We start from the raw sequence: 21,763 nt of genomic DNA on the forward strand, positions 1-21,763 counted from the left end.
CCCACAGCGGGTTCTGCACCCTGGGATGGGGCTGGGCCAAGCAGCCCAGACTGGAGGAAGGTGCACCAGACCAAGGATTCAGAGATGTGGATTCCCGTGGGAGTCGGTAACCGCAGGTGGGCTCCGACCACCCCTCTCCTCTGCGGACAACCTTGTTTCCCTGCTCTTTGCCTGCTCTCCTGTCCTTGTTTTCCCCCTTACCCAGGGCCTCCTCTACACTCACACCTGCAAGCACTCCCTGCACTCAGCTCTATTCTGTGCCTGCAGCTGTGGACAGAGCCACAGAACCGTGCTGAGGGGCACCGGCTTGCACTCGGCATCACAGGCCATCTGGCAGCCCACTCCACTTCCCAAAGGTTCTCAGTCACACTCCCCAAAGCACTATTTTACACCCCCTCACACCCCCAGGGCATCTCCCCACAGCTCAGCAGATGGATAACAGGGACTCGGCTGCCTAGGCCGTCTGCAGGGGAGGAGGCACCTACGCCTCCATCCCGGCCAGTCCTTTCACAGTATCAGGTCTGCACAGGGGTGTGGCTCTCCCTGTCCACCCTGGGTCTCCCCCTTTATCTTTCCCAGCATGCCACCCCAGTTAATGTTTGCACTCCTGACTCATTCTCTGCTTCCTGGAGGTCCAGACCGACCCCCTGCCCTAATCCAAGCTGCAGCACCGCCAGCCCAGTTATCCGCAACGGACCTCTAACAGGCCCCCCCTTCCCTTCTCTCTCATGCCCCGCCCCATCCCATTTCTCACCCGGAACACAGTGATCTTTTAACTCGAGCTAGACTGTCACTCTGCAGCTTTAAAGCCATCAATGGTTTCCTTTTGCCCTTGGAATAAAACGTCCAAAGCGCAGCCTCCAAGGTTGTATAACCCCAACCTGGCCCCTGCCTGCTCCTCTGCCCGCATCTCCGACCCCTCCTCTTGGCTCACAGAGCTTTGGCCCCACCGCTCCCCAGATGCAACAAATGCTTTGCTATCCCCTCTGGCCCCTCGCCTTCAAGGTTCAGCTCAAATATCACCTCCTAAAGAGGCCTTCCCACATGACCCCTCCTAAGCGGCTACCAGTTAGTCACATTTAGAAAATAAAAATCAGGAGACCCAGTTAAATTTGAATTTCAGAAAATGCTTTTTCTTTTAGTGTAAGTATGCCCCAACTATTGCATGGGACTTATTTGTACTAACAATTATTCTTTATCTGAAAATTCCTGTCTCTGGGCTCCTGCATTTTGCTAGGTAACCTTTTCCCTCGCCATCTCATTTAATCATCTTCAGGGTTATTTCTATACAGAGATTCGACTGGAAGCTTTAGGGAAGTGGAATCCTCTGTGTTTACCTAGCCACTGTCAGCGCCAGGCAAGGTGCGCGATTCTGTTAGTTGTATAAATAATATGCAGCACTTACTACAATGTTTTGTCATTATTTCCAGATATTGCTAAAGTGCCCCTGCAGCCCTATGGCTCCGATAAACCAGTCTGTGCGCGGCCTGGGGGTCCTCGTTCCGCCCCAGGTCTCAGTTTTCCCAGAGCGGTGAAGTTGAGCGGCAGCCGCTGTAGGCGTGGCCGGAGCTCCAGGCCGTCGTCGCTCCGCCCCCGGCTCGCCCAGGCCTGGCCCCCCAGCGCCGCCTAGCGGCCGCCTGCGCCCCCATGCTCTGCAGGCCCGCCCGAGGTGCTGCGCTGACAGCAGCCCCCCAGCCCCCTTCCGGCGCATGCGCTGCTCATCCCCATCCAGGACTTCGGTAAAACCGCGGATTTACCCCAACCAGGTTCTAGGTCGCTGACCCCGGACGCCGCTCGCTGGTGGTGGCCCTTTCCCCATTTGGGCGAGGAGCCCCTCCCTGCTCTCTGCCTTGCGGAACCAGAGGTGAAGGCCCGGTTTCCTGCCAGTCGGGGGAAAACGAGCATTTCCGGCGATTGGGGCGCACGTGCCGAGATGGGCTCGGGGTCGCTTCCGGGACCGCTTCCGGGGCTGACAGACCAGTGTATCCGCCGCGGGTGAGTCGGGGGTCGGGCTGGGCTTGCGCTTAGCCGGTAGGCCGCGCCTGCGGGGCCGCCGGCGGCCCCCTGAGCAGGGCCGGGAGCCCCAGGACCCGGGCCGGTGCCGGGATGGCGAAGGCGAAGGCACTGACCCCTAAGCGCGCCCCGGGCTCCCCCGGCGCCGAGCCAGCGCTTGTCAAGAAGGTGGTTCGGAAAAAAAACAAGAGATTCGGGGGGAGAAAAAGGCGGAACGTAAGCCAGAAACCGGAAAACGACCCCAGACTTGTCGTGGTGCGACCTCCAAAGGCACCGGAAGACTTTTCCCCAAACTGGAAGGCGCTGCAGGAGGTAAGACCTGGGGGGACTCCGCGGACCTCCCGCCTGTCACGCCGCCCTTCACTGCAGGTGGAGCAAAGGACTCGTGGTCCCCAACAGGGGGCTGTGCGGGCAGATTCGAGTACAAACTCCAAACTGAACCGTTCCCAGGACACGTGCCCTCTTGAGGCGGGTGGAGAACTCCTGGGCAGGCAAATAGGACCGTTGGTAACAAGTGTCCCCAGTTACTAAGTTCTCAAAAAGTGTAGACACTCTTGTTTAACCCGCATATCAACACGTCAGCGGTCAGTCCCTAGGGAGAGGTTGCTCCCTGGGAGACGCTGCTCCATGGGCTTCCTTCACATTCTGTCTACCTCTCTGGGCGTTAGCTGTTGTCATCACTTTCTTCTAGATGAGGACATTGAGGCAGAGAGCTTGAGGAGGCTGGCCCAAGGGCACACCGTCAGTAAATGGCAGCCTGGGGTACAGAGTCACACGTTCCTGCATGATGCGTTTGTGACTTTTGCCACTACCGAATTTCAGAGTCTCTTCTACAGGTTTCTGGAGTCCATTGCAGGTCTCAGAAGAGAGGAGCTTTTTGAGCCTTAACACGGCCTCTGTCTTAGGGTGGGAAACCCTAATAATTCTCCTGTCCGGACAGACAGGACCAGTGAACTTGCCCCGGGCAACCCAGGGTTCTGTATGATTTCTTGAGCTTTACCTCCCTCTTTCTCTTTCTCAAGAAAGTAAAACAAGATTGAGTGGAAGGGATGTTTACTATGGGGAAAACCTTGAGTTTTCTCTATTTCTTTCAAAAAAGTAAATCATTCTGTTTTCCAAATGTTATGGGAACAGTTAAGTAGAAACCACCTCTTCATCTGTCTTCTGGTTTCCAAATACCAGGTCTTAACTGTGCTTGCGAACAGCCTGGCTGGGGACTTGAGCACAAGCAGGCCTCAGGTCCCTCCCTGCGTGAGAATGGAGGTTGGCTGCCAGCAGTTCTCCAGCCACTTCCAGCTTCACAAAAACTTTTCATCAAACACACCCCTCTCTCTTGCTGAGACCCTCACAGCTATGGCAAACCAAGAAATCTCGTGAAGGCCGTGGTTTCCATGCACCAGCTTGTTGACCTGAGCTGTGAGGGAAATAACTCTGAAGGGAACTGTAACCATAAACACGAGAGTAGGTTGCTTACCATCCCCTGTGCTTAGAATGGTGTTGCTTTGGTTCAGTCATTCTGCACGTACTGAAGATGAGTTTGAAATTTGTAGGAATGAGGAAGCAGTTGTCAAATTATACATTATAATGAGATAAACAAAATCCTTGCACCACAAGTGACTTACATAGGAGAATGAGAAAGGGCTTTTCCCCATTTGAAAATGTATTTCAACAGTGCTCATAGGAAGTACATACAGGAGCAGTTGATGTGTGTGTGTGTGTGTGTGTGTGTGTGTGTGTGTGTGCGCGCACACACACACCTATAAGTTTTTTCAGTCTCATGCCTGATTTCCAACTTAAAATGTGTCATGTACTTTATTTTGGTTTCCATTAGCTGCTGAAACAAAAATCACAGGCCCTGGAAAAGCATGTTGTTCTCTCTCAGATGGATTCCAAAAAGCAGCCCAATGTTACCCAACAAAACGGAAAAGTGACACCAGGTAGACCCCAGAGAGAGGAGGTCAGGACTGGGAAAGCAGACCGCAAGGCCCCAAGAGGCCCTGCTCCCTCAGTATCTCTGGTGGACAGGAAGGGGCCAGCGCCTCCCACAAAGGCCATCAGGGCAGAGCACAGCAGCCCAGGAACCAAGGAAAGGATGCACGGTGACGTGGCTCCCCGGCGAGGGGCCCTCAAGCACAAGAAGCGGAAAGCTGAGGAGGCAGCCACAGCCCTGGCACCAGCCCTGCCCACTGAGTAAGTGCCAACGGGCTCTGCCCAAGCTGCACTGCACCCGCTGACTGGGTGTCTGCTGGCCCATACCACAGCCGCCTTGGCCATCGCATCCCTGAGAACAGAGTCACAAACGAAGGCCTGTCTCCTGAAGGAGCTGAGGCGGCGGCCCCTCCTGCAGTGCCTCGTCACCTAGCCTTGTGTTGTGATTCTTGCTCTGTTGTTTGGTTCCCCGGGAAAGTAGGCCTGATGGAGGCAGGCCTACACCACAGCTGCTGTGTCTCCTTGGCCTAGAACAGAACGTGGCACTCGGGGGGTCCCGAGTAAAGATCTGTGGAACGGATGCATGCTGAAGCCAGAAAGGCAGTTTGACACCAGTTCCTGCGTCTTGACAGTGGGATGGTTTGGGGCAAGTTTCTGGCATCCCCTGAGCCTCAGGGTGGTCATCTGTGGTGTCCGGGGTGGGGGGATCCGTGAGGTGCAACATGCTGGCTCAGCCCCTGGTAGTTACTCACCAAGCCCAGTGGTGGCTGCTCCCGTGGGGAGGGCCAGGAGCCAGGGCTGCCTCCGAGTAGCCCAGCCGGAGGTGGCATGTGTAAGTCAGGCTGGCTGCAAGTCACCCACTCGCGGACACAGTTGCAGTGGCAGGAAGGAACACCTCGAGTGCCTGCCTGTGTCATGGTGCCAGGTGTGCCCTCCAAAGACAGAGCGATCACCACAGCCCCTCCCTCTTGAGGTTATAGTCAAGTAGGGGACACAATAAACTGAAATTATTTCAGTAAATTCTGGAAGTGTTGTCAGGGTAAATCCAACAAGGGAGGAGCTGGGGGGCACAGCCGGCCAGAGGAGCGTGTCCGTTTAGTAGGGTCAGGAGGAGGTGACGTCTAGCTAAGCCGGAAAGGCGGAATCCGCCAAGCAGAGATACACATCTGGGTTTGGAGCCCAGAGGGTTTGACGTGAAGCTAGCAGCTGGGTGGGCACGTCAGTGTTTGCATTTTTTAATTACTGTGTTTATCTGCATTTCCTAAATGTTCAGTAATGAATGTACTTTGTAATTAAAAAGAAAATGTTAGCAGTTGTCATATGTAGTCTATATGTTTCTGTTTTATGGTTTCCGTGTTTATCTGTAGTTCCTAAATTTTGTATAGTGAGCATGTATTTTAATTAAAAAGGAAAGGAATATAGTTAAGCATCAAAATTATCAAAATAGCAGCAGCAGCCCGTCCAGTGGGTGTCTGGGGCCCAGCCGCTCCACTAAGTGTGAGCAGCCTCCGCTAACCAGAGTGCTTGGCCTCTTCTCACTGCCTTTTAGAGAAGACATCTGGTTTGATGATGTTGACCCGGAGGATATCGAAGTGACCCTAGGCCCAGAAGCAGCCAATATAGCAAGAAAACGCCTGGGTCAGAGCAAGAGCAGCGTCACGCTGGTGAAGGAGCAGGCGTTCGGCGGGTACGCTGGGCTGGGCTGCTGGCTGCACTCAGCCTTGCAGGGGGCGCTGTTCAGGAAGAAGCTGCTTCCCCCCAGGTGAACTGGGTGCCCTGCTGGGTGCCAGGATGCACAGAGGTTGTCCTATGGGGAGCAGCGTGGTGGGTGGGAGCCTTAGGTGCTGCTGGCTGGGCCCGCAGCACCCCTTACACTGGCACCTTTGGCTCCCCTGCAGCCTGACCAAAGCCTTAGCCATGGATTGTGAGATGGTGGGCGTGGGCCCCAAGGGGGAAGAGAGCGTCGCTGCCCGCGTGTCCATCGTGAACCAGTATGGGAAGTGTGTTTATGACAAGTTCGTCAAGCCCAGCCAGCCCGTGACAGACTACAGGACAGCGGTCAGCGGGGTGCGGCCAGAGCTGCTCAAGAAGGGTGGGTCGCTCACAGCTAGTGGGTGTGAAGGCCAAGCAGGCCGGGTCTCTGCTCCCTGGTCCCCTTCCTGTCGGGGAGCTTGGCTGCCACGAGTCCTGGCAGTCTTGCATCCCCCTGGTGGCTGGTTCCAGCTGGCCGCCATGCCCACCGTGTCTTCGCCTCTGTGCCTCTCAGCCAGCCGACCTGTGACAGGTCGGCGTTCCCGACTTGCTCCGTACCACTTAGTGGAGTGAGTATGTCAGTAAGGAGGCTGGATGTGTCTGGGGAGGGGGCACAGATCGGCACTTTGTGAGGACTTCTATTCTCCCTGGCATGGTCCAGAAAGATGCCAGGGCCACCATGAGGTTGTAGGTAGATGAGTTGTGTACTGGTGGTGACCTGGTCAAGGATGTGGCTATGAGGTGACAAGTTGGCCCACCTCCAGATAGACCCCAGAGACTGCAGCTATAGGGTTTGCTGATGGACTGGCTATGTGGGAGGAAGAGCAGAAAGGCATCCTGGTCACTGCACGGTTAGGGACCTGGAGAGATCATGGAAGCGTGAAGGACTGAGGCCTCTGTGCTCTCTCTGGCCCACACGCTCTGTCTGCATCTTAGCATCTCTGCACTCGCCTGGGACCCCAGCCCAAGCAGTCTCCTGGTTCTAGGCTCTGGCATGGCAGCTTGGGTCAGCACCCTTGGTCTGATCCACTCTGTGGGCTGTGGGTTGAGCACCCTGGTGTAGGCACAGCTGCTGCAGCGCATCCTTTTGGGGGTGCTGGGCCTGGGGACGTCCACTGAGGAAGCAGGCAGAGCTGCATCTGGAGCCCAAGGTCCAGACCCGCATTTCTCACGGTGGGAAGGACCACTCTTAGTTTATGTATCTAGTTGGAAGTCATAAAACACAAGCCTGATTCTTACTAGGTTCTGCAGTCAGGGTTACTCTGCCAAATGGGGTAAGTGCTTGCGAATGCCCTCTGCATGGTGCCCCTCTCCTCCTGCAGGATGGAGGAGCAGTGGGTGGAGCCCTCCCCCACCCCCCATGCCTGCAGCCTTGGCACTGCAGCCAGCAGAGCTGACCCCACTTCGTGCGTCCACCTCCCTCCCAGCCTGAGGGAGGGGCCGCGTCTCTAAGACTAATCTGAACTTACAGGCTGAAAAGCAGTTCTCTGTTCGGTTTTCAGGAGAAGACTTTGAAGTTGTTCAAAAGGAAGTGGCAAACATACTGAAGGGCCGAATTCTAGTTGGACACGCACTACATAATGATTTAAAGGTACTGCTTATACACACCCTTGTGCCGGCTGCACACACGCTCTGGTGGGAGTTGTGTTTGATCTGTGCCCTCTGTTGTGAGCACCCTAGTAACAATACCAGTCGCTGCTTACCGAGTCCTTGCTGTGCCCTAGGGGCAGTGCCAGGCATTTTATAAAACCAATCTCATTAAATTCTTTTAAAAGGAGACTGTGCTGTTCACGCTCAGTATATAAACGAGGCTTCGTGAGCTGTGACACACCCAGTGTCCACGTGGCAAAGCTGGCTGTGAACCCGGACCTGACGCCATGTCCCACGCTCACTGCTCAGACACGTTCTGCAGGGAGCACGGGCAGGCTGCCGCCTCTGCAGCTCTGAGCCGGCAAGGCAGGGATGCGTGCTCCTCCGAGGTCCATGCCACCGGCTGTTGGGAAGCGCTCCCAGCAGCCTTCATGTGCAGGCACCATGCAGCCCCGGGCTCCTCTCGTCTCCCTCCTGCTGGCCCACGATGGCCAGCACGGCGGGCGTGTGGGCAGGCAGGCTCCACGCATCCGCCTCTGGTGCCCCAGAGGCTGTGGCTTCCAGTCTCTGCTCCTGGACGGTCTGTGCTGTACGCCTGTGCTGCTGAGGGCCGTGGGCGGAAGAAGGGAGGCTGACCTGTCCTTGTGCCATGGGGCTTTTCAGACTGTTCCACGGAACCCTGGAGTCCTCAGATGTTTCAGGGACCACTAAATATGGGCCACCTCATTACCTTTTAAGATAGAATTTGAACTGCTAAAACTAACAAGTCCTCTGCCCGCTGAAATGCATTGTGTCACAATCTCACCTCAGTCCACTGTGAGGCTTACGCTCCCTCCTGACGCGGGCTCTGTCCCCGGCACTTGGGCAGGCTCGTGTTTAATCTCTCCTGAGATCATGGGATAAGCCATTAAAATGTGTCACCGTTCGTAAACTGTGCTGGTCTCTGCACGTGCGACGCTAACTCAGAACACTGGCTGCAGGTTAGCTGGTGAGTTTTAGGCTCCGACCTCCTCAGTCTCAAGATGGTGTTTTTATTAGCATGGTTCTTATTATTGAGCCTCACGTTTAGTCGCTGATAGTTTTCTTGCAGAATTTCAGATTCATATCAGACCTTTTATTTGCGTGTGTGTATTACAGATTAAATTCCTTGTAAGAGATTATTTGAAGAAGCCTTCCATTGCTGCAAACAAAAAATCAAAGTGACTATCGCTGTTTTCTTCTTCTAGGTACTATTTCTTGATCACCCAAAAAAGAAGATTCGGGACACACAGAAATACAAGCCTTTCAAGAGTCAAGTGAAGGTACTTAACCGTGTGGTTCTGAACGCCCTAGCTCTGTGTGCTGGTTCCCATGATCGCTGGTTCTGGTCCCTGGTCACTGACTTACTGCGTAGAGGTGTTTTGGTTTTGGTGTTTCAATCTTTAAAATTAAAAAGAATTGTGTAAGAAAAGGTAGAGTTCTTGAGTTACTGAGAGTTACTGAGACTGAGGGCAGGCTGCCGTTTCCATGCCCTGGTCTCTGGGAGCCCCCCACATGCGGGTAAGAAGCTGCTGTGGCCCGGAGGCCAAGATGCAGCCTGCCCCTGCCTGCCCCTCCCCATGGGCTGAGAAGGGGTGTCACCAGTCCTGAGTGCTGTGGGCACTTCCAGCAACAGGCACATGAAGGTCATTGGGGTGGGGGCTCAGTAGGAGGCCCTGGCTGGGGCAGAGCCTACAGAGGCCTCCACCGCAGCGTGGCTGTGTGCTGTCCCCTCTCCTGGCAGAGTGGGCGGCCGTCCCTCAAGCTGCTTGCAGAGCAAATCCTGGGGATCCGGGTGCAGCAGGCAGAGCACTGTTCGGTGAGTGTGACTGGGGGGCTGTGCTCGGGGTTGGGGATGTCCCAGACCGCACAGCCAGGTGCTACATCACCTGGTGGCAGACACCGTGGGGCCTGGGTGACTTTTTTTTCTTTTTAAGGAGGCTGCTGGCCCATAAAACGGCAGTGGCACTGCAGGCCTAGAGAGTGTTAGGTTCTAAATGTTTATATTTAACTGATCAATACTTAATACAAGAAAACTGTTAGATTGTAATTGGAGGAAAAGCCCCTTGAAGGCTCTTCAGCACCCTGCGGTCCAGGCCAGACGTGCACTGGGCCTTCAGCCTCGGGGCTCTTTTTGCTTGTGTCTGGGGCTCCGGCTCCGGCTCAGGGCCCGCCGTCCCTCTGCTGTCGGGGTGTGCCTCACAAGGCAGTACCCTTGTCCCTGCCCTTCCTTGGGTCCCTCTCCTCCTGTAAGGGGGCCGAGGTCACCAGAGGGCAGTGAGGACCGCACAGCTGGACTGCGGCTTTGCTGGGTTTTCTCCCGCCCAGGGTCTGGCACTAGAGCTCAGTAACTGTGGGACTGGCTGGCATGTCGGCATGCTTGTCACCTGCTGGGCAGTCACGGTGGTGGTCTGTGTCACCTAGATCCAGGATGCCCAGGCAGCAATGAGACTGTACATCATGGCGAAGAAACAGTGGGAGAGCATGGCTCAGGGTCGGCGCACCAGACTTCAACCAGCAGCGGTGTCAGAGCTCACGGCGCCTGCTTCAAACAACGGCAGTGTCTCTGTCCACAGGCAGTTGTGAACGAATCACAGGACAGCTCGGGTCTCCTCCGGAGGCTCGAGCCTCTGGGAGATGCCCCACCATCAGGCAGTGGGGCCGTGCATGCTGCTGGGAAGAACAACTTCCCTCTGATTTTATGATCTAAGACGTCGTTCCCCCCTGTTGAGGGGGTCAGCACTGGCAGGTGTAGCTGCGGTCAGGGCTGGGCAGTGGGGACTGGTGGGGGTGCCTGGCGACTGTAGGCTTGGCCAGACCTGGGTGTCAGAACAGGCAATCAGGGCCATAGGGGCCACTGCAGTCACCAACCCCGATAGGTCTCGGCGCCTCCACTGAGGAGGCCTCTCTCTGCATCGCCTCTCCCTGCAGCCCTAGGCAGTTTTCTGTAGGTGGCTCAGCCACAGCTTTGTGGAGGGGTTTTCTGTGGCTGCCTTTGGACTTGGAGGGACCTTCCAAGGGCAGGTGTTCCTTCCCCCATCCCTAGCCCACCCAGCTCAGACCCAAGGTCAGAGCCCACCATGTTACATGAAGCTCTGGGACAAGTTATTCCTGGAGGTGGGTGCCCCTCCCGGCCTAGGACAGACGTGCTGTTCTGCGATGCTTTTGATGAAAAAGCCACATTGGTCCCCTGGGTGGCCTGAGCTCTCTCCGCCTGGCCCAGGGTGAGGCTCTTGCTGAGAACCAGGCACAGAGTGGCATGCGGAAGCCCAGCGCTGTACAAAAAAGGCTCAAACCCACTGCGGATGTAACATAATATAAACAGGTTTTTACTTGAGATGGAGCTTGTGACCTTCACTGTCCTCCCCTCATTCAGAACGGTCAGGCCCCCTGGCTGACGGCTGCACCTGTTCAGGCCAGGGCTGCAGTTTGTACAAAGACTGCAGAGTCCAGCACTGCCGGTCAGTCGTGCGCCTGCGAGGGACAGCTCGCATGCCCTTTTGGTCATGTAGATTGTGAGATGCACGTGCACATACCCTGACCCTGGGAAAAATGCCCCTTCCCTGGGCAGTTCCAGTGAAGTCCAAGAAAAAAGGGACCGGGAGAGGGGTCGGGGGAAAGAAGGCGGGCAGGCAGGAGCGGGTGGGCAGCTGCCAGCCTCAGGGTGGAGCCGACTGCCCTGCGGCAGAGCTGGGTGGAGTGGCCGCATCCAGCCTCAGGAGCACCTTCTCTGCATAAGAGACCACCCCCTGGAAGGGTGACATGTGGGTCACTGCCCTCCAGGGCAGCACTAGGGCCCAGGAGGGGGATTTCATGACTCATCAGCATTTCTTTGAAGAGGTCTGTTGCATCCCCCCTCCCACACACCCCCACTCCTAATCTGGGGTGTTTTATGGCTGGTTGCAGACATGGAGTCACAGAAAGAGTCATTAAAAATAACAGCAACCCAGTTCCGCTCTGTAGGAACCTCTTGGTCTGGGCCCCTGACTCAGTACCACCCAGGTCTGGCTTAGAGGGGATGGGAGGCCTTGTCTGTGGAAGCTCTGTGCGTACGTACAAGGCTGGAGGTGAAGCGCCCCTTGATCTCCTGGGCCAGTGGCTGGATGCCGCTCGACACCAGCTCGGGCAGGATCTCACCTGGGGGCAGAGCACAGGGTCCTGGGGCCAGGGTCCTGTGTGCCTCTGGGAGCCCACACTCAGCCAGCCTGATGCCGCTATAGCGGCCCAGCCAGAGCATCCCTGAGGAGCCCGGCAGGACAAGGTGGGTCCCTATCCCAGCCAGGCCTGGCACATGCCAGGCACCTGTCACGTGAACAGGGCACCATTCTCCCCAGCAGTTAGAGCTGGCTCTAGGGCGGGGTGATGAGGGGGTTCTCACTGTAGGAAGCGAGGTGGGCCAGCAGCATGCACACATTCTCCACCACCTCCGGGTCGTCCTTGTAGAGCTGGTATGTCTCCTGGAGGAGGGTGAGGCCGCTGCTGCCCTCCGCCGGCGCCACCACCTGCAGCGCTGCCAGCTCTGAGGGGGGACAGGCAGATGTGGGTTCCCTACCTGGGGCTGCCCTCTTGGTGTCCTCTGGGAAATGGGTGACGGTACCAAGTTCTTAGGGTTGTGGGTCCAGAGTGCTTGGGACAGCAGACAGCAAGGGCCTCAGCTGCTGCTGGGACAGCCGCGGTGCCCACAGCCGCCTCAGGTCGGGTTCCCCACTCCTGACCAGCTAGTTTGCAAAGGCATCTATCTGCTGGCTTCATTTCCTGGTGGGAGTATACGTCCTGCCTCCCTCTCCCAACAAAAGGCGTCTGCTGGAGGGGCGGCCCAACCTGTGGGCATGACAGAAGCAACGGGGACCTGCTCCAGAGGGCCTGTGGGGAGACCCAGGGCGCCTGGGTCATGGGTTAGGCCTGTGTGCGCGTGACATGTGCTGCAGGCAGACATTACTTGTCTCACACGTGCCTGCTGGAGGCAGCAAAGCCGATTCTCACCCAGACTTTGGCTCTGGGGTCCTGATCGGATGGCCTGGCTCCTCAGGAGCTCAGCCATACCCCCTTTGCCCTCAGGGCCTCAGTCGCCCCCATCCATGAGGGTTGGTAGCTGACGTTGGGCACAGACCTGTTGCGGGTGGGACCTCAGGAGGCAGCCCTGGAGCCTGGGGTGTCCACCTGAGAAGAAAGACCCTACCCTGCCCTGCTCTTTGGGCCTCCTCGGAGTGAAGGTGGCACCACTCCCATGAGGCCGAGTAGCAGACAGAGGCCTGCCCAGCTTTGCGTTCCCATCCAGATTTGTGGCCCCCAGCCCAGCCCAGCCGGCACAGCTGCCCTGGAGTGCTGAGTTGAGGTGGACTTCACAGGGGCCAAGCCACTCCTCACACACCCTCTGGGGACTCTGGCCGGTCCCCATCCCCAAGTGTCTGTAAGGGTCACTGTGTCCTGACTCAGGCACGGCCTGGTGCGGCCTGCTGGGTGACAGCCAGCGTCTGTGTTGCAGAGGTGGGAATTTGGAAATAGACCAGTCTCCGGGGCTGCTTCAATAAGCTATACCTGTACGAAAATCTGTGTGGACCTAAAACGTGTGTGTGGACAGGGAAAGATGGTCACAACAGTCTTCAGCAAAAACTGTATCAAGTGTGTGAGGCCCCTGGGCAACTTCTGGATGTGGGACTATAGTTCTCCTGTTCTGACTTGGCTTCTGTCTTTGGTTTGTGGGCCACTGGAAGACAGTGCTTGCCGAGTTTGCCCCCGCCTCCCAGCGGCAGCCCAGTCAGTCCCCGTGCTCACCGGACACCTTCGCGAGGCTGGCTAGGCCCCGGTAGGCATTCTTCACCAGCAGGACTCTGTCCTGGCTCAGGCGGATGCTTTTCAGGAACAGGGCGACCACCCCTTCAAACTGCTGCTCCTTTAGGCAGCCTGCAGAGGTGCCGGTTCAGGCCTCGCAGCCTCACAGGTCCAGGGGCCACCGCTCCCAGTCCCCAGAGCTCCAGCCTGCTCACCTAGCAGGGACAGCAGCCAGAGGACCGCGCAGCCAGCTTCAGCCACCTCCACATCCGTGGGGTAGGTGGCCAGCACCTTGGTAACAAGGACCGGGGCTTTCTCCAGAGCAGCCTTGTTCACAATGTTGTCTGGAACCAGGACAGGACAGAGGAGGGATGTCTAGCCCTTAGGAGAGCCTGCTGTGTATGTGGCCCCTCCAGCCCCCTCTCCCCACCCCAAGGACAACAGAGCAGCAGCTGTGGGGGGAGAGGTCAGACGTCCTCAAAGATGGGGCAGGGTGGTGCTTTCCAACCTGCCCAGTCAGCTTTAGGAGGGTAGGAATTTATCTGTACCCCGAAGGGGAGGCTTGGGGGATTTCACGGCTTGGGTGTGGACAGGGCTATCCATGGCTAGAAGTCCTCTTCTCCTTGGGCAGAACTACCACTCAAGACTTTGGGGAGCCAAGATGGGGCCTGGAGAAGGGCAAGAAGCACTGCCCCACTCAGAAATGAGGGTAGAATGCCCATGTTCTGGTACCGGGGCTGCCGGGAAATCCCAGGATGTGTGCGAGCTGGAGGGTCTCTCTGGGCAGGAGGCCTGCTCACCAGGACAGGAAGGCCTGTTTCCCCAGCACCCCTGCTTCTTTCCTTCACCTCCAGGCTCTCAGAGGAGCCCTCATGGGCCGTGGTTTGGCCCGAGTGCTTAGGGGTCAGAAACTGGAGGCCCTTGAAGGCTCTTGGTGGTCAGGGCACTGCAGAGGATGCCAGCCCCAAACCAGAGAACGGGAGCAGGGCCCCTCTCACCATCCACCAGGAGGGCCCAGAGCAGGCCCAGGCCACTGATGCAGACGTCTCTGTTCCTGGAGAAGGCGTCCGAGCGCTCCAGGATGTGCTCGAACAGCTCAGCCTTCTGCAGCTCCTCTGAGACCGATCCTGTGGGCAGGCCCCAAAAGTAGTGCCCCAGAGAACCCCTCCTCCAGGAAGCCTTCCCTGAGCGTTGCCTCCTTCCTCTTGTCCTCAGGCACTGTAGTGCCGTGTGTCCTGAGTTACTGGAAACCTACTTGGCCACTCCCGTGCCCACCATGGGATCCAGATTGAACAGGATGTGGTCCATCCCTGGACTGCCAGCCCCAGTATCTCCCATATCCTTTCCGGGCCGGGACCTCTGGCCCTTTCCTTCTAAGGGGCCTGGTCCTGTCTCCTGGGGCCGCAGAGCAGGCCTGAGCCTTCTGAAACGGGAGCAAGATTGTGTTCTCAGTGGGATGACCTGCTAATCCAGTTTGCCTGCTGGTTCTGATTTACACCTGTTGTGCCAACACGCCTATTCATAGCACCCCTTTCACTCCCCACAGTGGGGCCAGTGATGTGTAGTAAACTGTCAGGATAGCGAAGGGCAGGGTGCCAACCCCCGGCCCTACCCCTGGCCAGCCACGGGACTCTAGGAGAGTGTCCTTGGGCTTTGGGTCCCCGGCTTCTCACTCGAGGGCACAATGCTGGCCTGATGGCATGGTGGGAGGAGGTAAAGGTGTATAAGGCCCTTGGCAGTGACCCTCTCAACATTGTTGCATCTGGCCACCCACTGCGTGCCTGCCTGGCAGCCTCAGAAGCCCAGGTGCTCAATAAAATGGAGATGGGCAGGGCGGAAGGGGTCAGTGTGAAGTCTGTGGTGGTACCTGGCACGTGGTCAGCCCGTGCACCTCTGTGGAGGGATTATAAACCAGGCTATAAATGGAAGCTTTCCATCAAGAGAAAAAGGATGGGCTGGGGAGCAGACCAAACAAAGGTGGTGCAGCCGTGCTATCTCGGGGACAGTCGGGCTCCGCCCAGCACCCACCCTGGCTGGAGATGATGGTGAGCAAGCTGTAGGCCAGGACCAGGAGCTGCTCCGACCCAGGGTGGCTCCGCAGGATCCTCAGCAGGACGGAGGGGTCCCTCGGCGCCTCGGCTTCCGGGTCCTGTACCAGTGCTGCTCAGGCCAATGGAAGGAGCTTGGGGTTAATCCCCAAAGCCAGGACCACAGGGCGGGTGGGCAGCATGCAGGCACACTCCCTCCCTGTTTAGGGGTAGTACCCCCACTTTGTGTGGAGGAAGCTGAGGTCAGCCTTGTTCTCCTGGCAGAGAGCACATCCCCATGAGTGCTTGTATGACGGAGTGAAGGACGGATGGGGACCTGCCTGCCCCTCAGAGCTGTGAGTGAGTGGCACTGCAGCCAGCGCTGGTTTCTGAGGCCCTGCTGGGCCTGAGACCATGTGCCGGAATAAGCACGTATCACATGCTGGGCTCACGCTCACCTAGGCCCAGAATACGCAGCAGCAGGGAGCAGCCGCACAGCTGGACGTCAAGGATCCCCTCGTGCTGCTCCATGGTAGCCATCAACACCTCTACGAGCTCCATCGGCCATGGCAGACCTGGCAGGGCAGGGTGGCCAGGTGAGGCCTGGCACAGGAGCAGGGTGGGAGGGAGCGTGGGCCTGACCCGGGAGGCAGGCACTGCTGGCAGCCTACAGAGCACAGCGCACAGGTCCCGAGGTGGGAGGCGGTGGTGAGCAGCCGAGGGTGCCCCCCTAGCTGTGGCCTTTCCCCAAGCTGCCTTGCCCCTCCCCACCTGTTTCCTCGTTGGAAGAGGCAGGTGACAGTCCCTCCATCTCAGGGACTCTGTGAGAATGACAAGGACAGAAGCGCTGGCATGGAAGCCGGCCCCAGCTAGCCGATCACACGGGGCTGGTGGGGCGGGGGCTCTGGGGTGGCAGGCAAGGCCACCTCGGGGAAGGGGCCCTGCAGTCCCCGTGGACTCCATCCTGGCCACAGGCTAGCACGGAAGGGACCAAGGGGAGGGAGGAGAGGGAGCGAAAGGCGAGTGGCCGGAGTCGGGTTCTGCTGCCTCATTAGATCCCTGGGGCCCCAGCCACTGGGACAGACCTTTTGTGGAAGGACACGTGATAGATGATTGAGTGTAGTATTCAGAATGATGAGACGGGCTGAGTGGAGAGATTTTATGATACCGTGTTTTGCCAAATTAGATCATTACCCGAGAGAGTTGGGGAAGAGGTGTGCTCAGCCGCTCTTGGTAGGTGGGGATGGTGGTGTGTCTGTGGGGGGTGGTTCGAAGTATCTCTGAGAATGGGAAGTATTCACACCCAAGCACATGCACACACATGCTTGGGGGTGTTCAGTACAGTGCTGTTCATGATACCAGAAAAGCATGTGGCAACAGCTCAGATACCCACCAGTAGGGATGGTGGACGAGATGGATGTCTGACTAAGCAAATGTGAAAAACACGGGAAGGGAGGTCACCAAACCCAGTCCGGCTCCCTCACACCCCACCCTGCCGTCCACTCCACGAAAGTGGCGACATGGGAGGAATTCCAGGCAGATGGTGGCACCACGGAGCCATACACTGGCCCCTGAGTGTGGGCACTGCGGAGGGGCATGGGGCAAAGGCAAGGCTCCCCAGAGGCCCGTGCTGTGGGGCATCTCTTGGGCGGGGAAGGGACGAACGGGCTCCCTACCTAGCTGCTGCTCAGGCATTCGCAGGAGCCTCTTCATGGCCCTGAGCTGGACTTCGGGTTGGCTGGCGAAGTTCTGCATGACCTCTGCAGGAAACAGGAGAGCCTGGGGAGGAGTCTGCCTGTCCACGTGGCCTGCTCAGCCACCCTTCTGCAGGGAGGGCACCTGGGACGCACTTGGGCCCCACGCCCACCTGGCTGCCTGATGTGCACCACCTCATAGATCTGAGATTAGGCACAAGGTTATACTCTTACCCCCACTTTACAGACCCAGTGGTGTGTCCAACGTGAACGGACTTCTATCTCAGAGCCCACCTCGGCCACACTGCTACTCACACATGGCTCCATGTGGTCAGAGCTCTGCCCCAAGCCCAGGACTCTTTCCTGGCCCCTGTGGGCCTCCCCTCCTGCCAGGTTTCTTTACCTCTGGTTCATAACAAACAACCCCAGTCCCCAAAATGAGCTGAAGGCTCAGGCTGTGCCCTTTGTAGACCCTTCATCCTACGACCCACCCTTTACCCAAGACCTTTGGGCGTAGCTATGGTGTGCTAGTCACTGGGCTGGGGCACCAAGGAACTCCCAGTCTGGCACATGTGGTAGAGATTATTGCCACACTAGCAGTGCTGTTTGGCAAGTAAGCTCCATGCCACATAACCAGCGACACCTTCAACTGAGGCCTGCACATGTCAAACTGCACACAGAGCCACTTCATCTCCCTGCAGGGACACACCTGCCAGTCCAGGGTGCTTGCTGTGCCCATCCCAGCGTCTAGCACCTCCCTACCCACTGGCCACCCATTAGGAGCAATCCAGGGGACTGGGTGTGGGGGAGGCACCGACCCTCTGGAACTATGACAACGGGGTGCCCTCATCACCTATGATGCTGGCGATGTTGCTTTCCAACAGCAGGTCGGTGACGGACGCTGGCACCACCTGCCCGCGCAGCGGCACAGCCATGCTCGAGGACCCGAAGTTGCTGCTCACAAAGGCGATGTGCATCACATCCCTGGACAGAAGCAGAGCCAGAGGGACTCGCCCGAGGGGCTGCCCGACAAGGGGGAAGCGGCTCAGGGGGGCCCTTAGCTGGCAGGTGCTAGGCTCCACCTTCCGGTTTCAGAATCCATCTGGGAGCACCTCTCACAGCCTCGCAAACAGGTCTGGCTGGCATCCCAGCCACTCCACCTCCAGGAGGGCCAGGGAGGGCGGGCTGGGCCCAGGCACTTGCACGCGGATGGGCCCCTTCCTCCATAAAAATACGTAGAAAATCTGATTTTACCACTGCATTGGTATAAAGGTGAATATAACCCAGGCTGGATGCATTATTACATAGTCTCCCTTTTTTTCTGATTTAAAATAAATTAGAATTAAAACATTTTCCTGGTCTTTGGGGCCGTGCCTCCTGCACCTGGCGGAGAAGTTGGCTCTGTTGGTTCCAGTGCTCCAAGATGGACGCTCAGGTCACTCGTGGCCACAGTTTGGGACAGCCACCCCCAGAGAAGCCCGACGGCCCTCAGGGGAGTCAGGGGGGTGTGAGGGCGTTCAGACACCAAGTGGCCACGCACATATTGAGGTGAAGAGACGCTGGATCCTGAGCTCACCTGACGGTGGCTCGCTCCGAGGGGTTGATCCGCAGCATCCAAGGCAGAAGGGAGCTGTAGGCCGCTGTGTCGGGGAGCTGCTTCTCCGCCATGGTCTTCAGGACGCCCTGCAGGCCGTCTGGGAGACTCCGGATGGACCTGCGCAAACTCATGGCTTCTGCTGCCTAACAGGAGACAGTAGTGCTTTGTGGATTTCCTCAAATGAATGAGGACCGATGTGGGCACCAGGGAGAGCTGGCAGGGACCAGAGGGGAGGAGACGTGGCTGCGCCTTCCGGAATGCCCAGAGACCACCAGAGCCCCAGGGTTCTATGAGAAATGGAGGTTCGCAGAGAAGTGAGGGGGCCACCCACTGTGAGGAGGCAGAGGAACCTTCCTGTCACGGCCGTGGGCCCAGACTCAGCCAGTAAGAGTCTGGGGGGGGCACGGGAGACAGTGGGGAGGGGAGGGCCCCCCTCTGCTTCCTGGGGACCCGGGTGCTTGCGTGTGGGCTGGTGGGCACCAAGGCCCGGCCATTGCACATCTCCCTGCTCTCTTCAGTGCATAGAGGGTCTGAAGCCACAAGGCTCAGTCTCCCAGCCACCCTGCAGCCAGGGGACCAGAGAGCCACGGAGGGGCCAGTAGGGCCCTTTGCTCTTCCCTTCTCCCTCCTGCCCACTGGTGGTATCCCTGGCACAGGGGCCTCTAGCCTGGCAGAGAGCCAAGGCCCCACCCACACTGGGGAAGAACAGAAGTTCCCTGCACACAGCCTGGGGCCCACGGGAGATAAACAGCCTGGTCTGGTCCAGTTTGACACTGCTTGCAGCTAAATGCATCCTCAGCTCAAACAGAGACAGACCTCAGGTGGTTAGGGCGCCTCAACTCAGGGTTTCTTATCCATAGTGGGCAATGATGCCCCTGGGTAGGTGTGAGTGTGACCATCCTTATCACCTTACCATGCCCAGCAGGGCACGTGCCAAGCATGGGCCCCTCCAGCTGCTGGGGCAGGGGGCTCCACACAGCCCCTGAGGCACAGAGCAAGGGTAGGAGGATGCAAGTGGGAAGAGGGTGCCCTCCTGGGGGCAGGGGAAGGGACCCAGCTCCCTGGGGACATGGGGTGTGGCAGGGAAGGACGGGCAGGTGACTCACGTCCATGAAGGAGCAGCTGACCATGTCGAGGATGATGCAGCCCAAAGACCAGATGTCGGATTTCTGACTGAAGGAGAAGGTGAGGGCTTCAGGGGCCATCCAGGACTTATGTAAAGGGTCTGTTGGCAGGAGAAGGAGGGGTGCATGAGTCCTATGCTCCCTTAAAAAACGACCTCTCCAATCACCCATCTCAGGGCGGTGGGGAAGCACTATCTGTGGAGGCCAAGGAGGAGAGGACCTAGTCAGCAAGATCTGGCCCTTGATCTTCAGCCAGTCGGCTGCCTATCTCGGCAGGTGCCTCCGGGCTGGCAGTGTGCACGCGCAGCTTTCTGCACCCCGTGGCTGCCGAAGTAGTAGGAAGACGCATGTGCCAAGAAGGCTGAAATCTGTCCTCTCTCTAAGCATTCTGTCCTCTCTAATGTCAGGACCTTGAAGCAAAGTTCCAGTTAACCCCACGTTAGTTTCTAGACCTGAAACCCCAGGACAGGAGCCAAAAGAGAAGGGTCCTCAGTTCAGCTCTGTCAGTGCCCGACAGACCTCAGACAACACCTCCCTCTCCGGACCTCCGCTCCCAGCCAAACAGCAGAGGGGTAGACCCCCAAGGACCCCTACCACGTATAGTTCCAGTAGATCCCCGCTCACCCACCTGCCCATCCAGCCAGCCACCCATCTATGTGCCTGCATACCCACCCACCCCCTGTGCACCAAGCACGGTGCCAGCAGCCTGCCAGCCCTGTACTCGGTCCTGCCCTGTGGCTGCTCTGTCCAGCCTGAGAGCTGGTACAGGCCACAAAGCCCAGCTCCCTCTGCCCGTGTCTTTTCAAAGGAAGGCAAACCCGTCCTCCTGTGCTCCCTACCTCCCCCAGGGCCTGCGGTATTTTAAGACTCACTAACAGCATCCAACTCTAGCCAGGGCCCAGCACCCAGCAGCCCTCTGGCTACATGTCAGTTTCCTTCTTCTGACGCCGTTCTTCTCCCTCCATGAAGGCTGACATTTTCTGGGTGCCTCTTGGACCCGGTAGGTACCCCTGTGGTGATAACTCCTGCTCGGTTACAACCTCAGCCACGGGGTCTCTTTGGAGCCCACATAAACCCAAGGGGGTCTGTGGGGACCTTCTGAGCAAGAAGAGGTTTGATGTTGCCTTGTTCTGGGGCCAGCCACTGCCCTCTGGATCCTAGGAGCACCCCTCGGGTGAACCCCGGCCCCTGCTCCCCAGCCACCGCTGTCCCACGCCCAGGAGGCCCCGGCCACCTTCCTCTGCATGAACGTTCCCCTTGGCCCTATCGGTCATGAGCGCGCTGGAGCTCAGGTCCTGCAGTTTGCAGTGGCTGCTGCTGACCAGGGCAATGTTGGAGGGCTTGAGGTTCCTGAAACCAAGAGGTAGGGTCTCCCTCTGGGTACTGTAACCCTTACCCTGCTCCACCCTGTTATGCCTGCTCATCAGCCCTCTTTGCAGCCCCCTTTTTAAATACTGTTTCCTGTAAGCTCAGTTATCCTACATTGGAAAAGGGAGCTGGCTACAAGCAGAAAGCACCGAACCCTTCTGCTACCCCTGCTGACATCTCCACCCAGATCTTAGCTGCACTTGTTTAGGGATTGGTTTTTGACCATTTCACGATGTCCAGGGACAACACTGACTCGGGAGCATTTTTTCCCACATGTGGTCCACGTGTGTCTTCTCTTTTAAATTCAGTACTGATCCGCTCTGAAGCCGTTCCCAGCCCCTGCTGACTATGGATTCCAGAGCACATGAAGCTGTACCATTGACGTGTCGAAAGCTCAGACTGGGGGCGCTGGCCCGGCCAGAGGCCAGCCAGGCAGCTTAATCTCCTCTCCTAGGGCTGCTGCTATCTGGTTTCTTCCCGTGCACTTTAGAACCAACCTGCCGAGTCAGCTCACGCTCCACGCGGTGAGGGTGAATCACCGGTGGCTACGTGGAGGGGGTGACACTCCCTTTAAGCCTGGGAGGTGCTCTGGAAAGACGCCTTCCCTTATCCTGGCCCTGCTGACCCGCCACACCTCCCTGCATCCTGCCGAGGGGACTAGGTGCCTTTTCCCCTGAAGCAGCCTGGCTGCCCCACTCACCTGTGGAGGATGTCTGATCGGTGCAAATAGTCCAGAGCATCCAGCACCTGGCCCAGCACGTTCTGCATCCACTGGGGGGAAGCAAGAGATGCCAGGATGGGAGGGGACCAGAAAGGTCCCAGACTGGGGCTCCCTGTAGCTGTTTTCAGGCAGATCAGTGACCACGCGGAGCAGCCAGT

At 57.8% G+C, this 21,763-nt stretch overlaps 3 protein-coding genes across 7 annotated transcripts in view; 1 reads left to right on the forward strand and 2 right to left on the reverse strand.

Annotated features, from left to right (window-relative positions):
- The window catches only part of ADAMTS13 (ADAM metallopeptidase with thrombospondin type 1 motif 13), a 30,154-nt gene extending 28,276 nt beyond the window's left edge, over positions 1-1,878 (reverse strand). Inside the window, exon 1 of the mRNA XM_073222041.1 lies at positions 1,758-1,878. The gene's annotated coding sequence lies outside the window, so the exon portion shown is untranslated. The remainder of the gene's footprint in view (positions 1-1,757) is intronic.
- Positions 1-10,639, forward strand: REXO4 (REX4 homolog, 3'-5' exonuclease). Of its 3 annotated transcripts, none has more exons than XM_073222088.1 (8): positions 1-116; positions 1,767-1,995; positions 5,492-5,629; positions 5,841-6,034; positions 7,197-7,285; positions 8,511-8,585; positions 9,047-9,121; positions 9,727-10,639. In XM_073222088.1, exons 1-8 carry the CDS (start codon positions 26-28, stop codon positions 9,886-9,888), a joined length of 1,053 nt encoding a protein of 350 aa, XP_073078189.1. In that variant the 5' UTR covers positions 1-25; the 3' UTR covers positions 9,889-10,639. The 3 variants fall into 3 exon arrangements, with proteins under 3 accessions (XP_073078189.1, XP_073078191.1, XP_017517854.2); XM_017662365.3 differs by lacking the exon at positions 1-116 and adding an exon at positions 3,845-4,203 and having other exon boundaries at positions 1,638-2,325; XM_073222090.1 differs by lacking the exons at positions 1-116; positions 5,492-5,629; positions 5,841-6,034 and adding an exon at positions 4,023-4,203 and having other exon boundaries at positions 1,415-2,325.
- STKLD1 (serine/threonine kinase like domain containing 1) overlaps positions 10,611-21,763 on the reverse strand; it is a 19,136-nt gene continuing 7,983 nt past the window's right edge. For all 3 annotated transcript variants that reach the window (XM_017662363.3, XM_073222073.1, XM_073222067.1), the window contains 14 exons: positions 21,585-21,655; positions 20,751-20,866; positions 19,499-19,617; positions 18,372-18,535; positions 17,649-17,779; positions 16,778-16,861; positions 15,560-15,676; positions 15,103-15,234; positions 14,073-14,201; positions 13,290-13,418; positions 13,078-13,206; positions 11,681-11,821; positions 11,360-11,439; positions 10,611-11,051 (listed from right to left, as the gene is read on the reverse strand). In XM_017662363.3, coding sequence (XP_017517852.3) covers positions 10,962-11,051; positions 11,360-11,439; positions 11,681-11,821; positions 13,078-13,206; positions 13,290-13,418; positions 14,073-14,201; positions 15,103-15,234; positions 15,560-15,676; positions 16,778-16,861; positions 17,649-17,779; positions 18,372-18,535; positions 19,499-19,617; positions 20,751-20,866; positions 21,585-21,655 — 1,632 coding nt within the window. In that variant the 3' untranslated portion in view covers positions 10,611-10,961. The remainder of the gene's footprint in view (positions 11,052-11,359; positions 11,440-11,680; positions 11,822-13,077; positions 13,207-13,289; positions 13,419-14,072; positions 14,202-15,102; positions 15,235-15,559; positions 15,677-16,777; positions 16,862-17,648; positions 17,780-18,371; positions 18,536-19,498; positions 19,618-20,750; positions 20,867-21,584; positions 21,656-21,763) is intronic.

The sequence above is a fragment of the Manis javanica genome, chromosome 2 (genome assembly GCF_040802235.1).
Source record: "Manis javanica isolate MJ-LG chromosome 2, MJ_LKY, whole genome shotgun sequence".
Taxonomy (NCBI): domain Eukaryota; kingdom Metazoa; phylum Chordata; class Mammalia; order Pholidota; family Manidae; genus Manis; species Manis javanica.